General features: G+C 37.2%; 1 protein-coding gene across 1 annotated transcript in view; it reads right to left on the reverse strand.

The window, feature by feature from the left end:
• Positions 1 to 24524, reverse strand: part of CDIN1 (CDAN1 interacting nuclease 1) — a 250163-nt gene that overhangs the window by 178591 nt on the left and 47048 nt on the right. The window contains exons 2-5 of the mRNA XM_003418729.4: positions 12015 to 12060; positions 11057 to 11121; positions 3801 to 3861; positions 391 to 463 (exon numbers count right to left, since the gene is read on the reverse strand). Coding sequence (XP_003418777.1) covers positions 391 to 463; positions 3801 to 3861; positions 11057 to 11121; positions 12015 to 12060 — 245 coding nt within the window. The remainder of the gene's footprint in view (positions 1 to 390; positions 464 to 3800; positions 3862 to 11056; positions 11122 to 12014; positions 12061 to 24524) is intronic.

Genomic DNA, 24524 nt, shown 5'->3' on the forward strand with positions numbered 1-24524 from the left:
GGAAGTAGTATTTCTCTAGTCTTGCTGAATTAAAATAAAAAGGATGAATGTTTCTTTTAGAGCCAGTTCCTGACAGTGGTGTTTTAAATGATGTATCTTGTTCTGTATATGAAAGATGAATCGATTTTTGAGTTTCATACACATTGTCTGTTTTGCTGAATGGAGAGGGGAATGTGGGATTTAGACAAAGAAGGGTGTATTATTCTGAAGAGTCTTTAGGTTGTGGGTGGTCTTTTATATTGCATTTAATTGTCATTAACTGTTCATGATAGCTGTTTTGGAATCTGGCTCTCATTAAGTGACTTGAAATACTGTGTAAATTATTTTTAAATTGGAGGGGGGGAATAAAAGAGTACCACTAAGAAAAAAAAAAAAACAAAGGTAACTCACGTGGAGTTTCTTCCTGCTCTTGTAGAAACCTCTCCAGGATAATCCGAGCCATTAATGAGGGTGCATAGTTCACCTTTACAAAACAGAAGTAAAAACAAAAACTGCCAAGTTGTGCAAGCAGCTGATACGCCAATATTTTGTCAACACTGAAGATAAAGTCAATTTTAATCAACCACGGCAAGCAACATTCATTAAAATCTTTCCCACTCTTGGTGGCTTCCATTATAACAAAATTAAAACAAGCATAGTCTGTGTTATTGAAAAGAAGTGGGTCAAATTTATTGAATACAATACTGGAGCAAAAAGGATAGAAATATCATCTGCATCTACAACAGCAAAGTGGGCTTTTCTCACCTCTCCTCAATCTTTTTCCCTTGGTAGGCCAGTATTATTTTTTTTTATCCTAGCCATCTTTTCTATCCAATTGTCTACACTGACATTGTTCTGAATGTGATTTCAAATTAAAAAAAAGCCTTTTTTGTTATTGAGTCAGTGTATTCTCGGAAGCTAGATTAATCGCCCTTAGTCATTAAAAATGTGGATTTGATGGATTCCACTGTATCTTTAAAGACTTAACTTGAATTTTTGGTATAAGTTCTTCACATATAAAATATCATGTTGGACGAAGAGAGAAATGGCTATATTGCAGAGATATTCGTAATAAAATACAACAATAGTAATGGCTGCAACATAAAATCACCATCCTTAGGCCTATCTGAAATGTTACGTATAAATTCAGTTAATACAGAACCCAGGAAGGTAAGGATCAAATAGAAAACAAGGAATCATCAGTCCAGCGGTCACTCTGATTAATTAAAAATGCACCTTCTCTTTTGGAAACATACTGTCTTCTCTTTGATTCTCAGATCTTTTATTAACCATTGATTTAATTTCACCAGCAAATACATATTTTCTCTCTTCCTTTTTGTTTCCAGAGCAATAATGCTTCCCTGAAACAAGTCTTTTTATCTGAGGTGTAAGGTAGCAAATGTTCGTCATGTATTATCGCCATGAATTTTTCCTGACAGGTTTTCAAGACCCGTATTCATACCAAAATTTTATCTTGATTTAGTAACTAGACAAAAAGCCCGGCTTCATTTGTAGGAACAGTTTTTTCAAATATGTATGTACTTGGATGCCCTGAAATTCCCCAAGTAGAAAGAAATGCTTTCCACGAAGCTGCTTATTCCTAGTAACCCACATCAGAGCTGACACATGAAAAATGGGGAAATTACTGAAGGTAGTCCAGCCTGAATAAGGACTACCTTATTAGTTCAGGTACTTGCATCTCCCTAATTTTCATATTAATCATGTGTCCATCTTTCTCTGAAACAGGGCCATCATGCTTCATGTCAGAATTTAGCATGTAAGTAAAATTCATAGTGCTTCAAATCTCACTTGAAAATATTTGTGTGGAGAGAACAGAATGAATGGTCTTATTCTTGCTAACAATGTGAGGTTTCTGAAAATGTTCATTTTTAGCCCTGAAATAGGAAAAATTAGTGTTAAGACATTTCTAAAATCCATGATGGCCACAAGTAGCCTCGGCCCCCCAAATCCACAGTGCCGCGGGGCTCTTGCTAAGAGACCTGCCACACATTGTGATGCACCTATGTTATATATTACTCATTAATTCTTACAGTTTCTATGGATTAAATATATACTGCCTCATAAGGTGTTGCCGTCACATCAGTTGTCACCAGATGCAAGTGTATAAGCATTAACTATCATATAAAAATGGCAGCTTGGTTGTTTCGAAGCCATGATCTGGTATCAGCCATTCCCAAATTTCCCGAATGCATTAGCAATCTTGCAGAAAGTGCTATCTTCTCTTATTATTCTGCAGCCACGGGGGGGGGGGGGGGGGGTGGGGGGGAAGGGAGGGAGAAGATGGGGCTATCTTTAAGTAATTATTTCTTTGGCTAAATATTGCTATACTTCATGCTAAATAACAGGTTTACTGGTGCAGGAGAAAATGTGTTGGTTGGCTTAAAATTTTCCATATCACTCTAAAATGGAAGTTGAGGTCAGCGAAATAAGTTAAGCCCAACAGAAATATTCATTAAAAATTCAAATGAATATAAATTGTTACTGTACAAAACATACAGCACCAAGATCATCTATAAAAATGGGCACCATATTTGAACAGCCACTAAATTCCCAGTTATAGCTCAGGCACCTTAAGTTACTAACAGGAGCAACTCAGAACAAACAAGACTGGAGACATTCAAAAACCACTCTGGCTCTGCTCCAGGAACAGGAAAAAAGAAAAAGAATAAAATACATGTTTTGCTAGGAGGAGGAGAGAGATCCATTCTATATGTTAACTATCCTATCAGATTGGGTAGACATTGCCTAGCCCATTAAAACCTTCTGGTAACTGATAGGTAATTGCTCATTCGCTGACTGCAGCGGTGCACGGCAGACAGAAGCTGTGAGGGAAGCCATCCTTCCTCGCTAATATAACATGTAGAACTTGCTGCTACGGCAACACTTAATGCTCACAGTACCGAGTCATCTTTAATGCAAACACACATTTTCTGCCTTGCTTCTATGTTTTCCATTATAATGCAACACAGAAACAGTGTACATTTCATTCCATCCCTATGAGGTTTGCATGAGCAGTTCCAAGTCAGACTAAATATTGTATTGCTCTTATTACAATGGATAAATATTTTAAAGTTTAGGAATTAAATATTTTATTTTCTCGGTATGCTCCCTGCAACTATTATGAACTTTTTACAGCTTCTTCATTCATGGGAACTCTTGAGGGTTTTCTTTTTTAAATGTAAGGCCATTATTTGTCTCCCCAAACAGAAGCAGATCAGAGTTAACAAATAAGTTCAATACATCACCTTACATTTGGTGTTAATAAGAACACTTGTGCTTTTCCATGTTAAGAGAGAGACTTTTCTACAAGGCATGTATGCGTCATTATAATAAAAGTTTACTAACCAAAAAAAAAGAGAATCAAGTAAATGTCGCATCTCTAAATATACAAATTCTCCATTTCTATAATAATAAAAAAAAAATAGTTAGCATCAATTGTCTTGGCATATGTCTTTGTATTTGACAAAGGTTTTTCCCATACTAAATTAAGACAACACAGCCTAGAAAGGGCATGTCCTGAGCTGTTTGGTTGAAATTTTCCAAAAAATAAGAAACCAAGAAGCTGTTTATACATTTGCCTTAAAAGAAAGAGACTAATTATGTTACCTGATTTATTAATACATGAAGTTCTTTGTCCAATTACTAAAAGTACAAAGAGACCAGGGAGCAATTTAAATGTCTAATGCACCTCAAAATCTTTTCTTTTTTTAAGTTAATTACAATTCTAAGCAAATCTACTCTAGACAGTTCCCTGAGGTTTTATGCAGGCTTAAATAAAATAACAACAACAATAACATTACCTCATTGGCCAGCTCCAGGAGCACTGGGGCAGCTCCATTTTTCACCACTCCATTCAGGTACCTAGACAAGACAAAGCCAAGTGGTAATGCAGTGACAAGAAAAGGCCAGCATAGACATGTCAGCCTCCCCTGTGTGTACACGTTTCTCCTGGGCAAATGCCACGCTCAACTCTAGTTAAAGTATGCTACTGTCATAGGAAAGGATCAGACGGAAAAGGATAACAAAAACAACTTACCTCAAAACCACTGGTAATGGATTTATTGAAGTTGGGGGCAGAAGGTATGAGCACATGGGTTTCCTTTGTTTTCACTTCCTAACAAGTGAAGTGAACTATGCACATCACACCGGCTTTGTCTATACAACAGACAACCATTGCGTGCAACGGGAAAAGTTCAGTCTTATACTCTGAATAAAACATTCGTGTACCATCTCATTGCTTTATTTATCTCTGTTTCATAGGACTAGTTGACATTTTATTAAAAAAAAGAAAAGAAATGGAACAGGCTTGTCATCAATGGGTCAGCACACCTTTGACAAGCAATAGAAGCCATCATCTTCTCTCTCGGATTTCTTAAATAACCTCCAGCTTTCCCTGACCCCTAACCCCAATAAAACAGAAAAAAAAAAAGACTTCCCAAATCCATCCTAGACATGGAAGCTGAGGTGATTTTTTGTTTTAAACAAAAATCTAAATGTGCCATTTTCCTCCTTAAAACACTTCAAAGGCCCTACATTCAAATCATAGCCATTTATAGAAGGTCTTCAAAATCTGGTTCCTACCTACTCTGTCAGCTTCATCTCTACTCACGGGCCCTCACTCTCACCGTTCACCTGGACAACTCGTGATTCAGTTTAGATGTCACCTTCTTCAATCCACCACAATTCAGGAGCAAGTTAAGTGTCCCTCAAACGCAATCGAGGAGTAGCCTGTACATCTCTCTGTCACTTAGAGCGGTGTTTGTCTAGTCACTTGTCTACCTCAACACCCCTATCACTCACAGGAAGGGTGAATACCCCTGAAAGGTAGGGGAACTGCATTTTAGTATAGTTCTTGCCTTACAGTAGGTGATTATATAGTGTGTATACAGGTTTTTTTTTCCTTCCTTTAATAAATCAGTAATTCACTAATTTTAAAGTCATGTTGGATAAGAAAATAAAATTAAGTATGGACATTTCTCTACTGTATATTGTTTGAGCTGAATAAATTTGGGATATTTGTTTGAGAGCAAAAGATAAGTTTAACATATAAGGTCTTTCATATAACTGTCAGGACCAAATGCTAAATTATATTATTTCATGGTTATAAAGATATGCAATCCTCTTGTGAGTAAAGTAGGGTAAAAGGTTATTTGAGGTAGGGACAGTCTCAGGATCATTACAATTTCAAAGCAATTTTTTTTTTAATTTATTTTCAACATGCTAGGGCCCTGCTTGAATGTTTTGTTTGGAGACTTAAATGGGAAGTAAGTACTTTGAGAAGCAAGTGAGAAAAACAAGGCGAGTAGAGTTTAGAGAAGGATCCCTGGGAAAGAGGTCGGCTAAGAACCTCAAGTCAACTTTCACAACCATCTCCATTACACCGAGAGGCCCGGTCAAGGAGCCACCAATCAGTTCAGTTACGTCTACCCAGTCGTGTGTTCGGAATCATCTCAAGTGCACACTGATTAAGGATTCGGATTCCGAGTTAAGGTGTATAAGCCTATACTGATAGGATGTCTTTACAACTTTCTGCCTAATTAACATTCATTTATCTCCCAAATATTTTTGAGAGCTAACTATGTATCAGGCCTTATTCCAGGTTCTGAAGAAGCAAAACATTCATGGTCCCTGGTATCACAGACACTATAGTACAGTCGGGAGGCAAAATAATCGAAATATAAAGAATTACATAATGGCATATGCTACGATAAAAAATAAATGTAGATAGGCTGGTCAGGGAGCTGCTCTCTAAGGAAGTGACCCTTGAGTAGAAGCCACCAAGAAAGGAAGGGCCATGCCACCATATGCGGCAAGAGAGCGTTACATGCAAATGGAGGAATGTGCTCGGGGTGGCCGAGGACCAGCAAGGCCCCCAGTGTGGCCAGAGAGAGTGTGGTGAGAGTTGACCGGAAATAATGAAAGAGGTAGCTAGAACACCGGAGCACTTCTTGGGCCAGAGAACTGTTGTCTGTTGTCTTAAGTCAAAATTACATAGCTTCATGGAGAAGTTCCAACAATGATTATCTGGTAGTGATCAATGGCACACCTCTCTCAACTCAAAATTAACAGGAGATGGTCAAACAATAATTATAACCCCCCTACATCTATACAGTCTAAAAGTATAAATATTCAAAACATTTTTATAGTTATTACCATTTAGATGCTTAATAAGCACTTATATACTTAATAATGAAAATTCTCAATTGTGGGGTTGGTAAAGCTTCCTAGTTGATCATATAGAGAAAACAAACCCCAGGGCACTGGTAAACAATAGCTGGTAAGCAGTAAAGCTTGGAAATGGAATCCTGATTCCCCAAGGCCTAGTGAGATGCATATATATGCTGAAAAGGAGAGACCTGCTTCTGAATGTATTTAGTCCCCTTTTCACCACTATATCCTACACACTTCATAAGTGCTAGGGGAAAAAATTTAAGTTAAAATTAATTTGAAGTTGTATTTGTCCCTTTTGGGAACTTTAATTGCCCTTCACACCCAATTGATAAATCAGGCTTTATTCAAATTTTCAGGTATGCAATCGAAGGGGCAGACTAATTACAGAAAACATTCAGTAAGGGCATAATCAGGGATTCCTAATGCCACCCTTCCCTGCATCCTTACAGCAACTTGGGCAAATTCATGGCACAGCACTTTTCACACGGTTATAACTGTTTCTCTCCCCATCTAGACTGGCAGCTAGAGCTGTACAAACGATTGTTGAACCTCATCCAATGGACCCTTAACAAAGGTCTGAACTGGAATCGGGATATAAGCATGTCACCCTGAGCACTACATGAAGGTGACCTGGGCTCCATTCTTGATGCCTATTTGCCAATTAAAACTATTTTTCACAGAAGCTACATATTATCTTCTAGCTTTGCCACAGGAGGACTAACCGATTTAGATCCCATGGGCGAAATTATCCCTAAAATTCCTCAGAGAAAGTCCAGTTTATTGTGTTTTTGAGTGTGAAAGATCCATTAGCACCTAAGATTAAAATAATATGTGCTCATTTCAAATATAAGGCAAAGTTATTTTTATCTTTCATATTTTCGTAATAACTGCAATGGCAAACTTGGGAAAAACCTAACCAAAATTTCCACATAAACTTACATCCAAACACCAGCTTCACTGATTCTATCTCTAAAATCTCTGGAACCCAGCCCACTGCCACCGCCACCAGTTTCTCTCACCTGAACTATGCTAAGAGCTGACTTACTAGGTTCCTCTGCCTCAGGTGCTCAGGTGATCCATTCGTCCTTTCAAATTGCCACAGAATTTTCTTCCCCAAATGAAAACTGGATTGTACTACTCCCTTGCTTAAAATCCACCACGGGATACACATTGCCCATTAAAAAACCAAAAAAAAAAAAAAACTACTCCTTTGAACAAGACCCTTTAGCACTTGCCTACCTTTTCAGGCTTATCTTGCTGGGCTCCATTTCTTCTCTATTGTCTGGCACAAGGACATTCATAGCTGCTCCACATCACCACTCTGCCACAGACCGTGTTCTCTCAGTTTGGAATGCCCTCTCCTTCCTTAACGAACTAGAAAAGGCAACTCTTATTTCTAGACTGTGCTTATTCAAGTTGTCCTTGACACTCCATGTCGCTAACTGTTGGGACTCCCACAGCACTTTGTATAGACATACCTCCACTAGCACTTCTCTTAGTGTTTTCTTGATTTAAGCACATAGCTGGTTTCCCACTAAGCAGAGCAGTTGAGGGCAGGAACTGTGTCTTATTCACTTTTATATACTCAATTCCTAGCATAGGATATGGGACATAGTGAATGAAAAGCAATGGTACTAATTAAAAAAAAATCAAATTCTCAGAATGATTATTTTTATCATGTGACGTCAAAAACATTTGAACCAAACTTTTCTACGTGTAAACGCTTGAATGGATGTAACTGATCTGATTCTCTATAGCCTACAGACAGAGAGAATGGAAGAGATGGGAGAGAATATGTCTAAACTTTGCTGTTGACAGGGACTTGAAAATCTGACTAACTTGTGTGTGTGTGTGAATGTGTGTATGCACGACCATATTCACCAATTTAGACAAATGTAAATAAATCTTGCCAGGAATGTTTCCAGTTTGGAAATAAAAGGGCATTAGGACAATGTAAAAGAAGAGAGTCGTTTTCAAAATGAACGCTCAAGCTCTGCCTATACATACAGAATGTGGAGAACTGAGGACAGTTTCTAAATAATTCAGAAGCCTGAGAAAACATTTCCACTGCTGTGTCTCAGTTAACCATGATGGATAACACTGTGGATCACATGGTTTTAAATACTGACTCTGAATTCTTAATTGAGAGCAACTCAAAGCTAGAGAGAACGCAGAGACAAAGGAATTCTCTTATGCTACTAGGAGAACTGTAGTACAACCTTTCTAGACGGTAATTTGTCAACATATAATAATTTTTTTAATGTTGACTTTGTTGGTGACAATAATTACAAACACAGAAATATTAAGAAACTAATCCAAAAAGCCAAGGTTCTTGCACAAAGATGTTTATCACAGCATTATTTATACCAGAACACTGGAAACATATATTCAATAGAAGAGTAATTCATAAATTATAGTATTTTATATGATGAAGTAATGCAATCAACAAAATGTTTATAAACGATTTTCTACAAAATAATATTATGTCATATACATTGCTCCAAGTATAAAATTCAAGATTCACAATTACGTATATACAGTATGACTTCATCTGTATAAAAATGAATTGAAAAAAAAAGAATAGAGTGAAAAATACCCAAGTGGTTATCTCTGGATATTTTTTAATACCACCCCCAATGTGGTTAATTTTCAATATAAAGGAGCATTATTTTTATAATAAGAGTAAAAATAAAGAAATTGTTAACATTTGTCAAACAATCAATACACGTTGATATAATACAATTTGTCTTTATTCTAATCAGGCAGAAATCAAGGAAACACAAATCTTATAAGGCCAATATACCTGAGAGAATATATGGACATTTGACCGGCACATTTAGAGCACGAGGTGGTGAGCTCAATACACCCGAAAGGTAACAACATGGCCTGTACCTGGCACAAACTACAGAGCCGGAATGTCAGAGCACAGGTTGGTAAAGTAAGAAAGTGGCCAAATTCCCCTCTTCTGAGTCTGTCCATTACAAACTAATTTCATACTTTCATTTCAAATGCTGTAGCTCGTCAGAATGATTGAGACTCTCGCATTTAAACAGATTTAAAGAAATAAAAATAAATATCTGTATTCTCATTACTATCCCCTCAACTGTTCATCATCATGGAGTAAGCAGACTTTAGGAAAAGATTTCCATTTATGGCCTAAACTCTCCAGATAATCCAACAAAAAGGATGTTCATACTTCAATAACTGAACGTACCTTTAATGAAGCTAGGCAAGATTTTTTTAAGCAGCACCTAGAGATCTTAGAATCTATTGAATTAAAACAGTCTTTTTACAGTGAGGAGACAATTATCAGAGGGTAGTTCCACTATCACAGAGTGGGTCTCACATTTCTAGGAGACAGTAGCCTTTCTTCTAAAATGCTTTTTCTATTCTCCTCTGCTTAGGTTAACATGGTTTAAAAATCTGGATATAAGATCATTCTTTTATATGATGGCCTAAAACTATGAATATTTACAAGTAAGAACGCACTTTTTGCACGGAAGTAACTTTTTAGTCTCTTTCTTTTGAAGGTGTGGATGCCAAAGCAACCGTTGTTGGCTTCAGAGCACTTCATGAGCCCTTCTTCATTTTATCTGTATAATTTGGCTTATGAGTTTAATCTAAATATTTATTTCACCAAGGAGATTATACCACCTTTTGGATAAACCAACTCAAACTTTACCAAGGCTTGTTTAGAGAACTCTCTTAAACATAAAATTGTGTGTGTGTGTACCTTTCTGTAACAGATATTACTTCTCAAAATAGAATATATCATTTTACCACATATGGCATCGTAACTATTCTTTTTAAATCTCCTTTCATAACTTAGCAATAAACACTTCTCAATTCAAAAATAAATGACTTTAGGGAACTATGACACCAATATTTTAACCATATATTTATTTCATTCATAAAATTTTCGTGTATAAAAACCACTCATCTGTAATCCGTGGTATCACGCTTTTACCACAGATAAGCCTTATATGTCAATCTTAAGTGGAATAATTTAAGAACGTATTTCCAACAGTTTTTCCATAGGATTTACCTATATGTCCTTGAAATATTTAAGAAACCAACCCACCATTTCTAATGTAAGTCATTACCATTTACCATTAAAATTATTCAGTTATATGACAAAGGAAATATAAATTTGAGAATTAAAAAACAAAGCAGGCTATTTTAAAGGTTCTGCTTGTTTTAAAAGATGAGGCTGAAAACTATAATAAATTAGGCTGAAGTAAAAATACTAATAATTAAAATTTAAAATATCCCCTGGGCATTATGCTGCTGATTTAACACCCAATATATTCTTTTTTAAAATACAAAACACCATATGAAATATAATAGTCATACATTATTATATATGTTCGTATGTCCATATTTGATACTTTTTTTTCATTTTTAAAATGGCTAGCCTAATACCTATGTTGAAAAATATAACTATGCCAAAATCCAAACTTACTTTCTAGCGCATCTTTTCAACTTGCTGCTATAAATAAAAATTGGCTTTAGAACTTTTACATATGTATGTACCCAGTGCCTATGCATACATGGAATATGAATTTATATAAGCTATGCATTTATAAAAAGTTTCATGTGGCCAATGAAATTTCATAATATTGTAACTATTTCTTACATAGTATGTATACATACACTCAAGTGTGCACACATACAGTCAAGATAGTCTCGTCATATTCTTCGGATATATAAAAAAAAGCATTTGAAAAATCATTCAAAAAATACTTGAAGTCTTAAGTAACAGACTTAAGACACAATGTCTTGGGTTATTTATATAGAAAACTAATTTAATAACCTAATTTACCCATAATTATTATTACGATCAATAGGTATTATGATACCCTCTAGTGGGGCAGGCAGGTCATACCTCTGGTAATAACTTTCAATCGCTTCCAAAGTATGATGCTTGGCATGTGTTCTTTTAATGTGTTTCTGAAACAAAACAAAAAAAGATCTTTAAGTTGTGTCACATATCAGGTTCAAGAACAAAAAAGTACAAGTTTCTTGATCGCAATGTCTTGCATATAGGGCAAACTGAATAATAGTTTGGGGATCTGGGTGGTGGTAGGTCTTTTTTTCCCACCTACTCTATGAACCTATGCATTTTAATCTCTACCACTTGGCTGGCATGTCTTCAGACTGTACCTCAAGATACAGTATATATGTAAAAGCCAACAGGGTCACAGTAATTGAATCTAAATAAGTTTGCTTAGGGTTGCAGAGGGCAAAGAAAAACTTGTTCCCTCCTTCAACCTTTGTATTAATTTTCCCTCAATCCAATTCCATCTAAGTCCCTGGCACTCTAGTTTTACAATCCAATTGCCATTTTTAACCAGGAAGAACACTGCTTAAAAACAACTTATTTGAAAACTACAAAAAGTAATTCCATAGAGACTTGCCACTTGACTGACACCTGTCATCTCATGATAAATGACTCCATTTTCTGCCTCTCTTGCCTTCTGCCACTCCAGCAATGGTCATTTATCATCATCTCTGTCAGCAATGGAAAGCAGTACTGACAGTGCAAGTCAGCAAACATTTAGCACATGGAACCACGCAACACAGGGAAATTATTATTGTCAGAATAATAATGGTTTAGCATAATTTATTACAGGTCCACCAAATAAGCAAAGGCTAGATGTTATTAGACAGATGGATGGGTAGGCTTGGCAGGCCTCCACTGAGACACAGGCGGTGCTTGATGTGGAAAGGAGAACATCCTCCAACCCAATCAGAGAGCTGGCAGTTCAATTACAAAGAAATAAAGGGACATTCATCATTCAATTAGGCACCTGTCAACCCTCACAAAGGAGAAAACTTCTAACCTGGTACTCCTGGGAGAAGATGCTCAGCAGAGTGGCCTGCGATTGACTGGAACAAATAAAAGAAGGACAAAGTTAATTACTGGAGTGCACGGCAAAGAAACAAAAGAGAAAGGAGCTTCAAAGGTAGGCCTGCTGCCCTGTAATCTAACAGAACATGAAAACAAGTGTGGAAAAGTTGTTCCAGACGAACACCTCAAACAAAGGCTTCCTGCTGCTAGGTCAAGGAGAGAAAAAGGGAAAGGGGAAAATAGGAGTCGTCTCAAAGCAAACTATCATATTATTTGGATTTTTTTTTTTTAATTTAGAGTGATTGTAAGTCATATCTGTAGCATGCAATAGTGTTAAAAGGGACCAAGCCAAAAGAAAATAACTGCAACATTTATTCCTGCTAAGAAGTGACAGAGTTAAATTCTATTAACACTTGAGAACATGCAGATCACTCATTGTCAACACTATGAAATTTATTTTGTTAGCAGTCAGGTATCCTCTTCTGCAGCTCTCTCAGATTCAGTGGAAAAAAATTTTGGTCTTCACTAGAAGAAGCATAGAGGCCACAATTACATTCCCAATGAAACTGGCCTGCTTTGAAAATAGGCGCTCTCACAGCAGGAAGCTGAGGTCCTTGGAGTCCATCATTCCCAAAGACTGCCATAAGCTTCATTCATCTAAGACTCCACTCAATGTCAAACACCTGGCAATGAAGCAACCGCAAAACAGACTTCCCAACTGGGAATTTTTCTCTCTCAATTGCTAACATTTAGATATGGAAAATCTTTTTTTTTTTCCTCTAAGAAGCAATCAATACCCCCTGCTACTCTTTTTAATTGTCCTCTGCAGATAGATCTGCCTTATCACTCTTGAAAACAATTAATTATGTCTCGTATATTTTTCTACCAAATGCTATCTGAACAAATTACAGTTCAAATAATTAGACTTTTATAGTACACCAAAATACTGTGAATAATTTTTTTTTTAATTTTATTTTCATGAATGAAACCTCTTAAACGCATCAGAGGAAATTTGGGCACTGAGAAATAAAAACAACGACACCACACTTTACTCATTATCACAGTGTTGTCATCTTCAGCCTTATATCATAGATTGGCTTCTAATTCTTTCCACTTTTACCAGTTTACAAAAGGGTGGATAAAATGGATGGATAGATGGATAAATGGATGAATTGATGTATTAATTAATTAATACCAAGGAAAAGTGATACCTTACCAAAGGACTGTTTCTCCAAAGTACTGAGAAATGATTGACTACAATTATAAATCCATCATAGTCCAATTTTGTCAATTTCTCTTTAAAATTGAAAACCACCTTTGAAGGAGCCTGTTTTATATATAAAAGCTTCCCATTATGACTTATGGAGCCCTGGTGCCAGAGTGGTTAAGGCACTTAGCTGCTAACCAAAAGGTTGCCATTGGAACCCACCAGTGTTCCATGGGAAAAAGATGAGGCACTCTACTTCTATAAAGATTTATAGCCTTGGAAGCCCTACGGGGCAGTTCTACTCTGTCCTATAGGGTCACAATGAGTCAGAATCAACTCAACAGGAGTGGGTTCAGTTCATTATGAGTTGGGAGTCCTGGTGGCATAGTGGTTAAAGCAGTTGACTTCCAAACAAGAGTTTAGTGGTTTGAAACCACCAGCAGCTCCTTGGGAGAAAGATGTGGCTGTCTGCTTCCACAGAGATTTACAGCCTTGGAAACTCTATAGGGTCCCTATGAGTCAGAATCGACTTAACAGTAGTGGGTTTGGTTTTGGGATTATGCCTTGCTTGCCTCAGTTTCACACACAAATATATATACTCTGGTAGAGTTGCTGATGGCCATCTTAAGAAAAAAATGGCAACATGAAGCTCAAATCTTTGTAAACTACTGAATAAATCAATCTTAGATATCTATATGTAATAAACAGATCCCTCCTCATTGTACACCAAAACGTATTTGTTATTAACAACTGAACGGTAGACAAAGTGTCAGTCTCTGTGTCAAAAATATGATGGAAATAAATATGTAATAGGCAAGTTGGTGGCCAACAACTAATAAGGAAGACAGTAAACTGTAAATAAGACAGAAGTGCAGTTGGAGAAATAAGTCCAGGAATAAAGACCTCAAAGTGAGAAGTTGGTCAGCAGTTGACAGTACTGTGTAAACTGAGGACCAGATAATGTCTTTAGCCAAGAAAATGTCTTTAAACTGCTTAGATTCAACTGAGCTAAAACCAAGGACACAAGCTAGAGAGCAAACCACTTTCTCAGTGGTCAACAGAGTTAGAGAGAAAATTCCAGTTTATACTGGGGTTGTTGTTGGCCGGTGAGTTGGCCCTGACTCATGGCAACCCCACCTGCAACAGAATAAAACGCTGCCTGGTCCTGTTCCATCCCCATGATCATTTGCGGATCAAGCCCTCGTGATCCATAAGGTTTTCACTGACTGATTTTCAGAAGTTAACTCACCAGGTCTTTCCTCCTGGTCTATCTTAGTCTGGAAGCTCACAGAAACCTGTTCAGCATTATAGTAACACACAAGCCGCCACTGACAGGAGGGTGGTAGGTGTGCATGAGGTGCACTGGCCGGAATTGAACCCAGATCTCCTGTATGGGAGACGAGAATTCTACCATTGAAACACCAGTGCTATCTCATACTAGGGGCAGAAACTGGCTAGAACTAAAAGGAAAAAACAACTGACTTACATGGTAACCAGAGGAAGAAAGTCCTGGATCCAAAAATGCTTTGGGTTTGACTGACTAGACAAAGCTGTAGAGAACTAAATGACCTGTGCCAGGTAGTTTGCCAGCCAACTATCTGTTCCTGTATGTGCTAATCTTAGAGCGTAATTTTTGGAATGAGACTCACACCATAAAGACTAGGAAAGCAGTTTTACTGCAATTATGAAATTCACCCCAACTAGAAGGACCCCGTTTTGTTTAGAAGGACCCTGGAGGCCATGGTCCTCAGACCTTCCGTTAGCCCAAGACAGGAACCATTCCCAAAGCCAACTACTCTTCAGACAGGGGTTGGACTGGAATATGGGATGGAAAATGATACTGGTGAAGAACAAGCTTATTGGATCAAGTAGACACATGAGACTATGTTGGTATCTCCTGTCTGGAGGGGAGATGAGAGGGCAGAGGGGCCAGAAGCTACCCAAATAGACATGAGGAGAGAGAGTGGAGGGAAGTACTGTGCTATCTCATTAGAGCGAGAACAATTAGGAGTGTATAGCAAGGTGTATGTAAATTTTTGTATGAGAGGCTGACCTGATTTGTAAACTTTCACTTAAAGCACAATAAAAATTAATTAAAAAAAAAAAAAAGAAATTGACCCCAGTGTGTGCTATTTGTTACTCTCCTCCAATGTGTTAATACTGAGAAGGGATCCCAAAGGGAAACACTGGGTGGGTAGGTGGCGAGGGGAGCAGTCATATGCTCTCGAGGCTAGAACTCTGAGCTCCCCACTTCTGACCTCCCCCTACTGCACCCTCCCCCACTGTTTGGTTCGTTTTTGCTAAGGCCAACAAAAGTTATGGCATAAATTCATCATTTACTAGGTTCACAAGGAAAATGGTTTCCAGCTAAGGAGGGGTCTGGGAGGAGAATATTCTGGGTAAAGGTCTATCTTGAGCATCACAGTCTATTCGTCAACAATGTTCATTAAGCATCTATAATGCCCCAAGATAATGGATATAGAGAAATAAGCCATAAGAAAAAACAGAATAAATTCTGTGCACAGGAGTTGTGTTTGAGGAAACTTTCAGCATACACAAACCCAAAAGGAGCAAATGAGAGAACAGTCAAATACCCACACATTTTTTTAGGGAACTAGTGAATTAAACAATACCCTGAATCCTCATGTATTTTAAGACTCTATTGGCTTTGGAGGTTATATGCATCCTTTAACATATATGATGTTTCGAATCTACATATTCAAAAATACAGTCACTTAATTTGTACCAAATGCCCAAGATGTATTATTAAAACCTCTTCAGAAAACAGTTTTGCTTGTGTTCTTTCCCATACTGCCCGCCCTTCCAGAGGAAGCTCTTCGCTCTCCAGCTGTCTGAGCAAAGAAAAGCCCGCGAATGGACCCCTAAAACGAGTGATATAAAGCCCTGTCTGAGTCCTGGGACCAAAGGCTCTCTGATCTGCAGCAGCCATCTTGTAGTGATGTGGACACAAGCCTGAGGACAAAGCCAACACGACTGAGGACCAGGAGCCAGAAAGTGCAGAGAGTTCAGGTCCTTGAGGACACTGCTGAACTGCTGTTATAACTGTGGAATTGAACTGACCAGCCTCCATATTCTTGTTTTGTGCATTATAAATGTCCTTTATTTTAACCTTAAAAACAAATTAATAAAAATTCTGCCCAGGTTTCTACATGCCCTGCTAGAGGAGACATGTGATGGATGGAGGGCTGAGACAGAAAGGGGTCTCCATCACGGAGGCATGTGTGAGGTGTCAAATACTAGAGAGGGGCTATCCGTTTCCACACTTTCTAATTCTCTTCTTAGCTGGCAGCTGCTATATTTGGCTCCCCGAAATTTGTTCCTGTCTATCACTGTGTCACTAAACTGATGTGCCTAGAGATCATAAATTGGCGCATGTGTGATTTTTCCATATAGATTTTAAACGTTGATGGGGTACGAGTTACCCTAACTTTATACTACATTCAAGATTCTCCAAACGCTGGTACATAGACAGACAACAAACCAATTCCTGACATACTATTCAAGTCAAAATGTCCCCCAAATCACTCAGCTAAGCTACTCAGTAACCTGAAGGCTACAGAGAAAATTAACATCAGAGGATCAGGGGAGTGCAGTGCAGACTGAAAGCAGAGCTCAGCATGGACTTAGCTGCAATCCAACATTCTTATAAGGCTGAAATCTTCACATTCTCAGGTACAGACCTGCCGTTGGTAGAATCTTAAGAAAAAAGGCATCATATGTTTTATGTTCTTGTTCTTCTCGAGGGCTCAACCCATGGAAAAGACCATAAAGAATTTAACCTTCCGAGACTCTAGCAAAGGAACCCTGGTGGCATAGTGGTTAAGAGCTCAGCTGCTAACCAAAAGGTTACCCGTTCAAACCCACCAGCCCCTCCTTGGAAACCCCATGGGGCAGTTCTACTCTGTCCTGTAGGGTTACTATGAGTTGGACCCTACTCAATGGCACCTAAAATGACAACAAAGGCTGTATAGCAAAAGGAGTTTGAAAGTTAATGTCCACACTCTACTGACCTCAAAATTTTCTGAGCAAACTAAATATTATTTCTGGGGCTATGGAATTAGTAAAGCAATTAATGGGAGATGAACCAGTCTACTCCTACAAAGCATCAGGCTTCCCGACCTCAGATTATAAGGCACAACCCCTCTAAATCCGTGAGAAACTCCAATGGAACACTGTATATGGTTAATGACTCAGAGAGCTGATCAAGGGGGAAGGCGGCTGGCTGGTTTTCTCTTTGAAGCATCAGCATCTACCTCCACACCCCCTCCCCACACACATACAATTTGAAATAGGGAACTGTTTCCTCTAAAATCAAAATGGAAATCTGTAAGATAGTAAGATTTGGTACAATATCACTAACTTATTTTTCAGGAACACACATGCAAAATGGAAAGAATCTCAGAGATCACTGATACTCTGAGAAATTACCGGGGGAAAAAAGGAAAAAATAATTTAGATAAAATTGAAAAAATAGGGAAAAGTTTATCTAGCCTGTCACCCCTTTTCTCCTCTTCCAATTTCCAACTTCCTTTCCAGAATGCAGACTACACTTGGTGTCTAATCATAGCAAATATCCCCCACAAATGACTATATAGATGACAGTGTTTGCTTGGTAAAAATCAAGTATCAAATGTTCTTAAAAACCAAGGCTCTGTTGCATATTCGAAAAAAAGCGGCTATTGTCCCAGGCTCAGCTCCTTTTGCTGGCCAATGGAAAGCACGTCCCAGACAGCTCCATAACCAGGGCTAAGATTTAGATGAGCACCTACTTCGTGCGTGAACACTAGACTGAGGCTGTATTTTACCCTCACAACAGCCCTGTGAAGAGGTACTATCGCTATCCAAATGAAAGCTTTCCTTCCCATTTCCTTCACGGGGAATGGAGGAAGAGAGGTTAAGTAAAATTCACAATTATACAGGTAGGTAAGCAGTAGAGGTGGGAATCAAAATCCAGATCCAATTCCAGAACCCAAACTCTTAATCCCAATGCCAATCTGCCCTCTTAACAGCTCCCAGAACTCAGTTCAGCACGGTCCAGCATGATATTGGTACTCTTGCTTCAATACTGACATGATGCTACGCTTGTATAATTGTACATGGTAGTAGCTACATCACACTCCAAACAACGCCAAAACGCAGGCATTGCTGCTTTTCTGATAGAAAACTGAAGACACAGAGGTCAAGTGGTCTGACCAAATTCTACGGCTTTAGGCAATATTTCTTTTTTTCAATCAAATGGCCATTTTCCTTTAATTAACTACATAAAAAATGCTGTTCTTTTTTGTGCTGAAATATAAAGGAAATATTGGCTGCCGGAAGCAGTCAAGGATTAAAAGACTACTGTAGCTAAGGTGTATTTTGTTAACAACCACAACCTTTGGTCTGTATGTCTCTATCTGATTGTATATGTATCTTTTGCCGAAAAGCTTTTCTAAAAACTTCTTAGCAAAAAAAAAACCAAACACAGTGCCGTCGAGTCGATTCTGACTCATAGAGTACCCTTAAATCCTTCCTGAACAAGGCAATAGCCCAATCTTCTCCATAACACACAATGCCCTTTAGAAGTACTAATTTTATTCAATAATATTTAATGAAGAGTTTGCTAGCTATGAAATATCGAATATTCTAGGTAAAATCCAGAGACATCCACTGTTAGCATTCTGGTGTACCTCCTTTGTTTTTACTGTGTCTGATGTGTGTGTGTGTGTATATCTATAAACACACATACATAAACATATATTTAAAAATTGTGAGTGTTCTAAACATACTTTTTTGTAGCATGCCTTTATTGCATAAGATATTAACATTTACCCATGTCATTACATATTCCTCTTTTTATTTTTATTGTGAATAAAATACACATGGAACAAAGATACAGCTCAATTATCTTATATATGTATATGTTACATGTATACATGTATGCATATATGTGTATATGTATACATATTTAGGTGTATATATCCAGGTAACCGCTTAGGTCCACAAAGAGAGCACACTGTGGGCACCTCAGGAGATGCCCTACCCAATTACCGTTCCTTCCCTGTCGGGAAGACCACTTACTCTGACCTTTATGTTAACTGTTTTCTGGCTTTTCATTATAGTTTCACCACCCAAATACGTATTCCTAAGCTCTTCAGGCTAGCACTGCCTGTTTGTGAACTTTACCTGAATGGAATCACAGAGTGTGCACTCTTCTGTATCTGGCTTCTTTCAGGCAACAACACATCTTTGAGAGTCATCCGTGTTAATGTTAAGTACAGTTAATTCTTTCTCATTGCTACATAGTTTCTATCCTATGAGTTGTCATTGTTAGAAGCAGTTGAGTCAGTTTTGACTCACAGCCACCCTACGTACTACAGAAAGAAACACTGCCTGGTCCTGCGCCATGCTCACAATCATTGTTATGCTTGAGCCCACAGCTGCAGCCACTGGGTCAATCTATCTCATTGAGAGTCTTCCTCTTTTTCCCTGATGCTGTACTTTACCAAGCAAGATGTGCTTCTCCAGGTACTGATCCCACCCGATAACATGTCCAAAGTATATAAGACATAGTCTTGTAGTCTCGCCATCCTTGCTTCTAAGCAACATTCTGGTTGTACTTCTTCCAAGACAATTCTATAAGTATATACAGTAAAACTTGGGAAAGCCAGAACCAGTGAAACGCAGAAACCTGTCAGAGAAGAAAAACTCAAATACCTTCCACGAAATGAGCAAGGGAAAAGAGGTAACACTGCACCCTGTCAAAGACAGAAAGCTTGGGAGACCTGGAAATACAAGGCAGTCCTGTAGAGTTCCGGCTCTCACAGGTTTCACTGTATAGTATATCCTATTTTATCCATAGTATAGCCATTTATCTATTCTATTGTTGATGGACATCTGAGCTGTTTCTAGTATTTTACTAACATAATACCCCCGTGAATGCTCCTGTACACATCTCCCCGTGCACATGTACACACATTTTTCATGGGCATACAACATGTAGGAATGGAATTTTGAGTCGTCTGACACGCAAATCTTTAGCTTTACTAGACACTGTGAAATCATTTTTCTAAGTAGTTATAAAATTTTAGCTGCGTATCCTCATCACACTTCCTTCCAGTCCACAGCTTACCTTTTCATTTTCTTTCCAGTACTTTTGAAGTGCAGAAGTTTTAATTTTGATGAAATCCAATTTAACCAGTATTTTCTTTTGTTAGTACTTTCCACATCTTACCAACAGTCCTAAGTCTATTCTCAGATGTTTTCTGTCAGACGTTTTATAGTTTTAGCTTTTATGTTTAGGCCTATGACCTACCTAGAATTAATGTTGTGCACTGAAATGGGGTAAAGGCTTGTCCTCGTTATTTTATATTCAGTTGACCAAAACCATTTTTCCAGTGAATTATCTTGGTGCCTTTGAAGAAATCAAATATCTCAGGGTCTATTTTAGCATTTTATATATCTGTTCCACTGAATTATATGTTTATTTTTACACTGATATCACATCGATTTGATTACATTTAATATAAGTACTGATACACTTAGGTTTAAGTCTACCATCTTACTAAACAGTAATTGTTTTACTCATTGTAGATTCTTCTTTCTCCTCTTGTCTTTTTTCCAATTGATTTAATACCTATCTTTCATTACTTCTCCTCTTACAGCTTGGAAGTTATATATTCTTCTACCATTCTTTAAATGGTTATTCTAGATTTCCACACAACTACTCGATTCATCAAAATGTATTACTAACTGGTGATCTTACCCACTTCCTAGAAAACACAAAAACCTTACAGCTATATCTACAGTTCTCCCCTCGTGACATATAGGATATTACTGACATTATTTTAATTCTATATATCTTAAACCTCACGAGACATTGTTAATGCTTTACATAATCTCTTTCCATTCAGAGTTACCCATATACATACCATTTCATTGCTCTTCATTCCTTCCTTACCTACTCTTTCATCTGGAATTACTTTCCTTTAATATTTCCATTAGCACATACTTGCTGGTTTGCGTGCTCTTAGGTTAACAGCGCACTTGCTGCTTTTTCAAATGGTAATCTGTCTTGTTCTACTTAGTTTTAAGATTTTCTTTTTATCTTTGGTTTTCAGGAGTTTTAACTATGTGGTATTTAGTAAAATCCTGCTTAGAATTTGTAAGATAGACTTCTTAAATATGTGGCTGGATATCTTTCACCATTTTGGGAATATTTTCAGCCATTATTTCTTCACTTAATGCTTTTGCACTCCTCTCTCTCTCTCCTGAGACTCCAAATACATTTACGTTAGCCCTCACTATTGTATTCTCTATCTCCTACTCTCTTCATATGTTTCACCCTTTTGTTATTCTTCCATTCTGAATATTTTCTTCCGGCCTGTCTTCCAGTTCATTAATTCTCTCTTCAGTAACGTCTAATTTGCTGTCAAATCTATTCACTGAGTTAAATCCATCCCATTTAGGTTACTGTATTTCTCAGTTCTAGATTTTCTAATTTGATTCTTTTTCAAAATTTTCCCTGTGGAATGTCTCAGTTTTCTAATTTCTTGAACAAAGTACAATTAAAAAAATTCTGTGTTTAGTAGTTCCAATAACTGGAGCCCCTTTTGGTCTATTTCTGTAGTTTCTATTGGCTCTCACTCATGTTGTGGTGATTCCTTATGTGCCTGCTTGTCTTTCCATATGTGCTATTCTATCTGAAAAACTGCTTTAGAAGTAACTTCAAGACTGATGTTATCTTTATCAAGAGAGGATTCTAATTTGATCCTGGGTATATCAAAGGGCAGATTCACTATAATCCAGCTTTAGGTATTAACTTTCAGGAGCAACCAGGTCAATCTGAAACTGGAATACATTCATGTAAAGCTGTTTTGCTTTTGTTTCACATTTACTCCTGAGTATAGCTAGAATCTACAGACAAGCTATAAAAATTAATAAAAGATCTCTGCAAGATATACGTACAGAAGATTAATATAAAAAAATAGAATTCTCATAAACCAGTAGTACTCAATCAGAAAACTGAATAGAAAAAATAGGTCTTAGTCATGATAATAAAATTCATAAAGTACTTAAAAATATGTTTAACAAAAATATGTAAAATCTTTGAAGCAAATTACAAAACACTATTGAAGAACACTAAAGAATTCCTAATTAAATGGAGAAATGATATATTTTTACAAGGAAAATACCATGAGTGGAAGGATGGTAGAAAAACATTGTCAATTCTCCTCACATTGATCTGCAATTTTAATAAAAATCCAATCAAATTCACAATAGAGTTTGCTAGTAGAACATGATAAATTTATCTTGAAATTCATAAAGTACACAGTCAGGAATAGTCAATAAATTCTGAAAAGCAAAAAGAAAGTGGGTAACTTACTCTACCAGGTAACAACATGGATAAATTTCAAAACATACAATATTGACTAAAAAAAAAAAAATCAGGTTGCAGAATTATACCCACAGTTTATACCATTCATATCAAGTGTACAAAAGTGTAAAATATGATTACTTATTGTTCATGAACATACATGGATGTAGTAAAATGCAGAAAGACATGAGGCTAATAGGCACTCAGCTAAAGAAAATGGTTACATCAGATGAAGGAGAAGAGGAAAAGAATCAAGGAGAAGTATATCAGGGATTCAACCATATAAATAACATATTACTTCTTTTAAAAAGTAAAAATCTGAAGGAGAAAGGGATTGTGGAACACTAACAGAATCCTGCATTGCTGTAAAAAGGATCTAAAGCAAATATAAACAGGCAGACTCACAAGGCTCCTAATACTTCCTATTTTTTCCTACATGTGTGGTGTATTTTATAATAAAATTAAATAAGTAGGAAAAAAGGAAAGACTTGAGGTTATATGGATCTTTAAATTTCCTTTCTGCTCTAAGTCCTGCCTTGTTCTAAATGTTCTGATTTAGAGTCTTAAGTACTTATACTTCTCTCTTTCCTAATTTAATTTAGGTATTAACTTTTTAGAATAAGCCATAACATAAATCAAATAAAGAACAAGAAGCCTGGGAGAGAGATACTTAATTTTCACTTGCAAAACAAGACTCCTGGCCATTTTTCTCTCAACTAATCCCAATAACTTCAACACAACATATAAATAATAGATACGTTTGCAAGAAATGTTTACAAGTAATTTTTTTTTATTTCAATTCTTGTCTTTCTACAATGACTGCTTCTAATTTCTTTCTTTGCTTAATAAAAGAAATCATATTAAACTATATTATGAGACGTTCTTAAATTAGGTTGATAGTAATTTTATAACTACTGACAAAGAGAAAAAGACACAAAGTTAACAGATGACGACAGCTTATATGTAAAGATATTTATAAGTTCGACCTTGTTGGTTTTAAATTCAACTTTCTTTTGGTTTTGCATAGAGTACTAGCTAGTATATCCTCCATCACTTCCTCTCCTCTAGCTATTCCTCATTTACTTCCAAGAATGTTTATGCCTTCCTAAACTACAATACGCCTACCTGTCCAACTATTGCTTCCCTACAGTACCCAGCACTGTTCCCCTATAGTAACGGAAGTCTTTGTCTAGAGCTTCTTTGGTTCCATAAAGCCTAGCCAGACTTCAACCTATAGTGATCTCAATGCCTCCATCCCTCAACTGTAGCAAAGGTCGTGGTGATTTCCTCATTACCAAATGCCGAAGACATACTTCTGACCTAGCTGACCTCATGCCAATGTTTTAGACCTTTGGCTATCTCCCTTTTCTTAAAAATCTCTCTTCTTTTGAATTGTAGGACTCTATTTTCAAATAAGTCTTCTCCTACCTTTTTATTTACTTAGCTTTTCTCTTTCACTGGCTGTTCATTCTTTTCCCTGGGATTCCCAGTAAGGTCTCTTCAACGCTCTTTTCTGTTTTCACCCTATATGCTCACCTGGGTGACAGCACACTCTGTTGTGGTCCCAATAACTACTACCATAACTTCAAATTATTTTTTATACATGTATTTCCAGTCTCGACCTCTATTCGGGGTTCCAATCTCAATGTATAGCTACATATGAGGCATTTAGCCTATTTGGCTACACTTATATTAAAATCAAATGAGTACCACCCTCCTTTCCCATCAATGTGTTTTATACCCAATGTTCTCTAAATGAATTATTTCTACAAACACAGAGGCCTGAGCTAAAAAATCCTAAGCTCTTGATTCTTCCTTCTCCCTCACACCTGAAACAACGAACCAGTTCCCAAGTCTTACTAATTTTACCATTAAAAGCATGTTCACATTTGTCCCTTCTCCCCTATACTGCAATAGCT

Source organism: Loxodonta africana, chromosome 10 (assembly GCF_030014295.1).
Source record: "Loxodonta africana isolate mLoxAfr1 chromosome 10, mLoxAfr1.hap2, whole genome shotgun sequence".
Classification (NCBI taxonomy): Eukaryota; Metazoa; Chordata; class Mammalia; order Proboscidea; family Elephantidae; genus Loxodonta; species Loxodonta africana.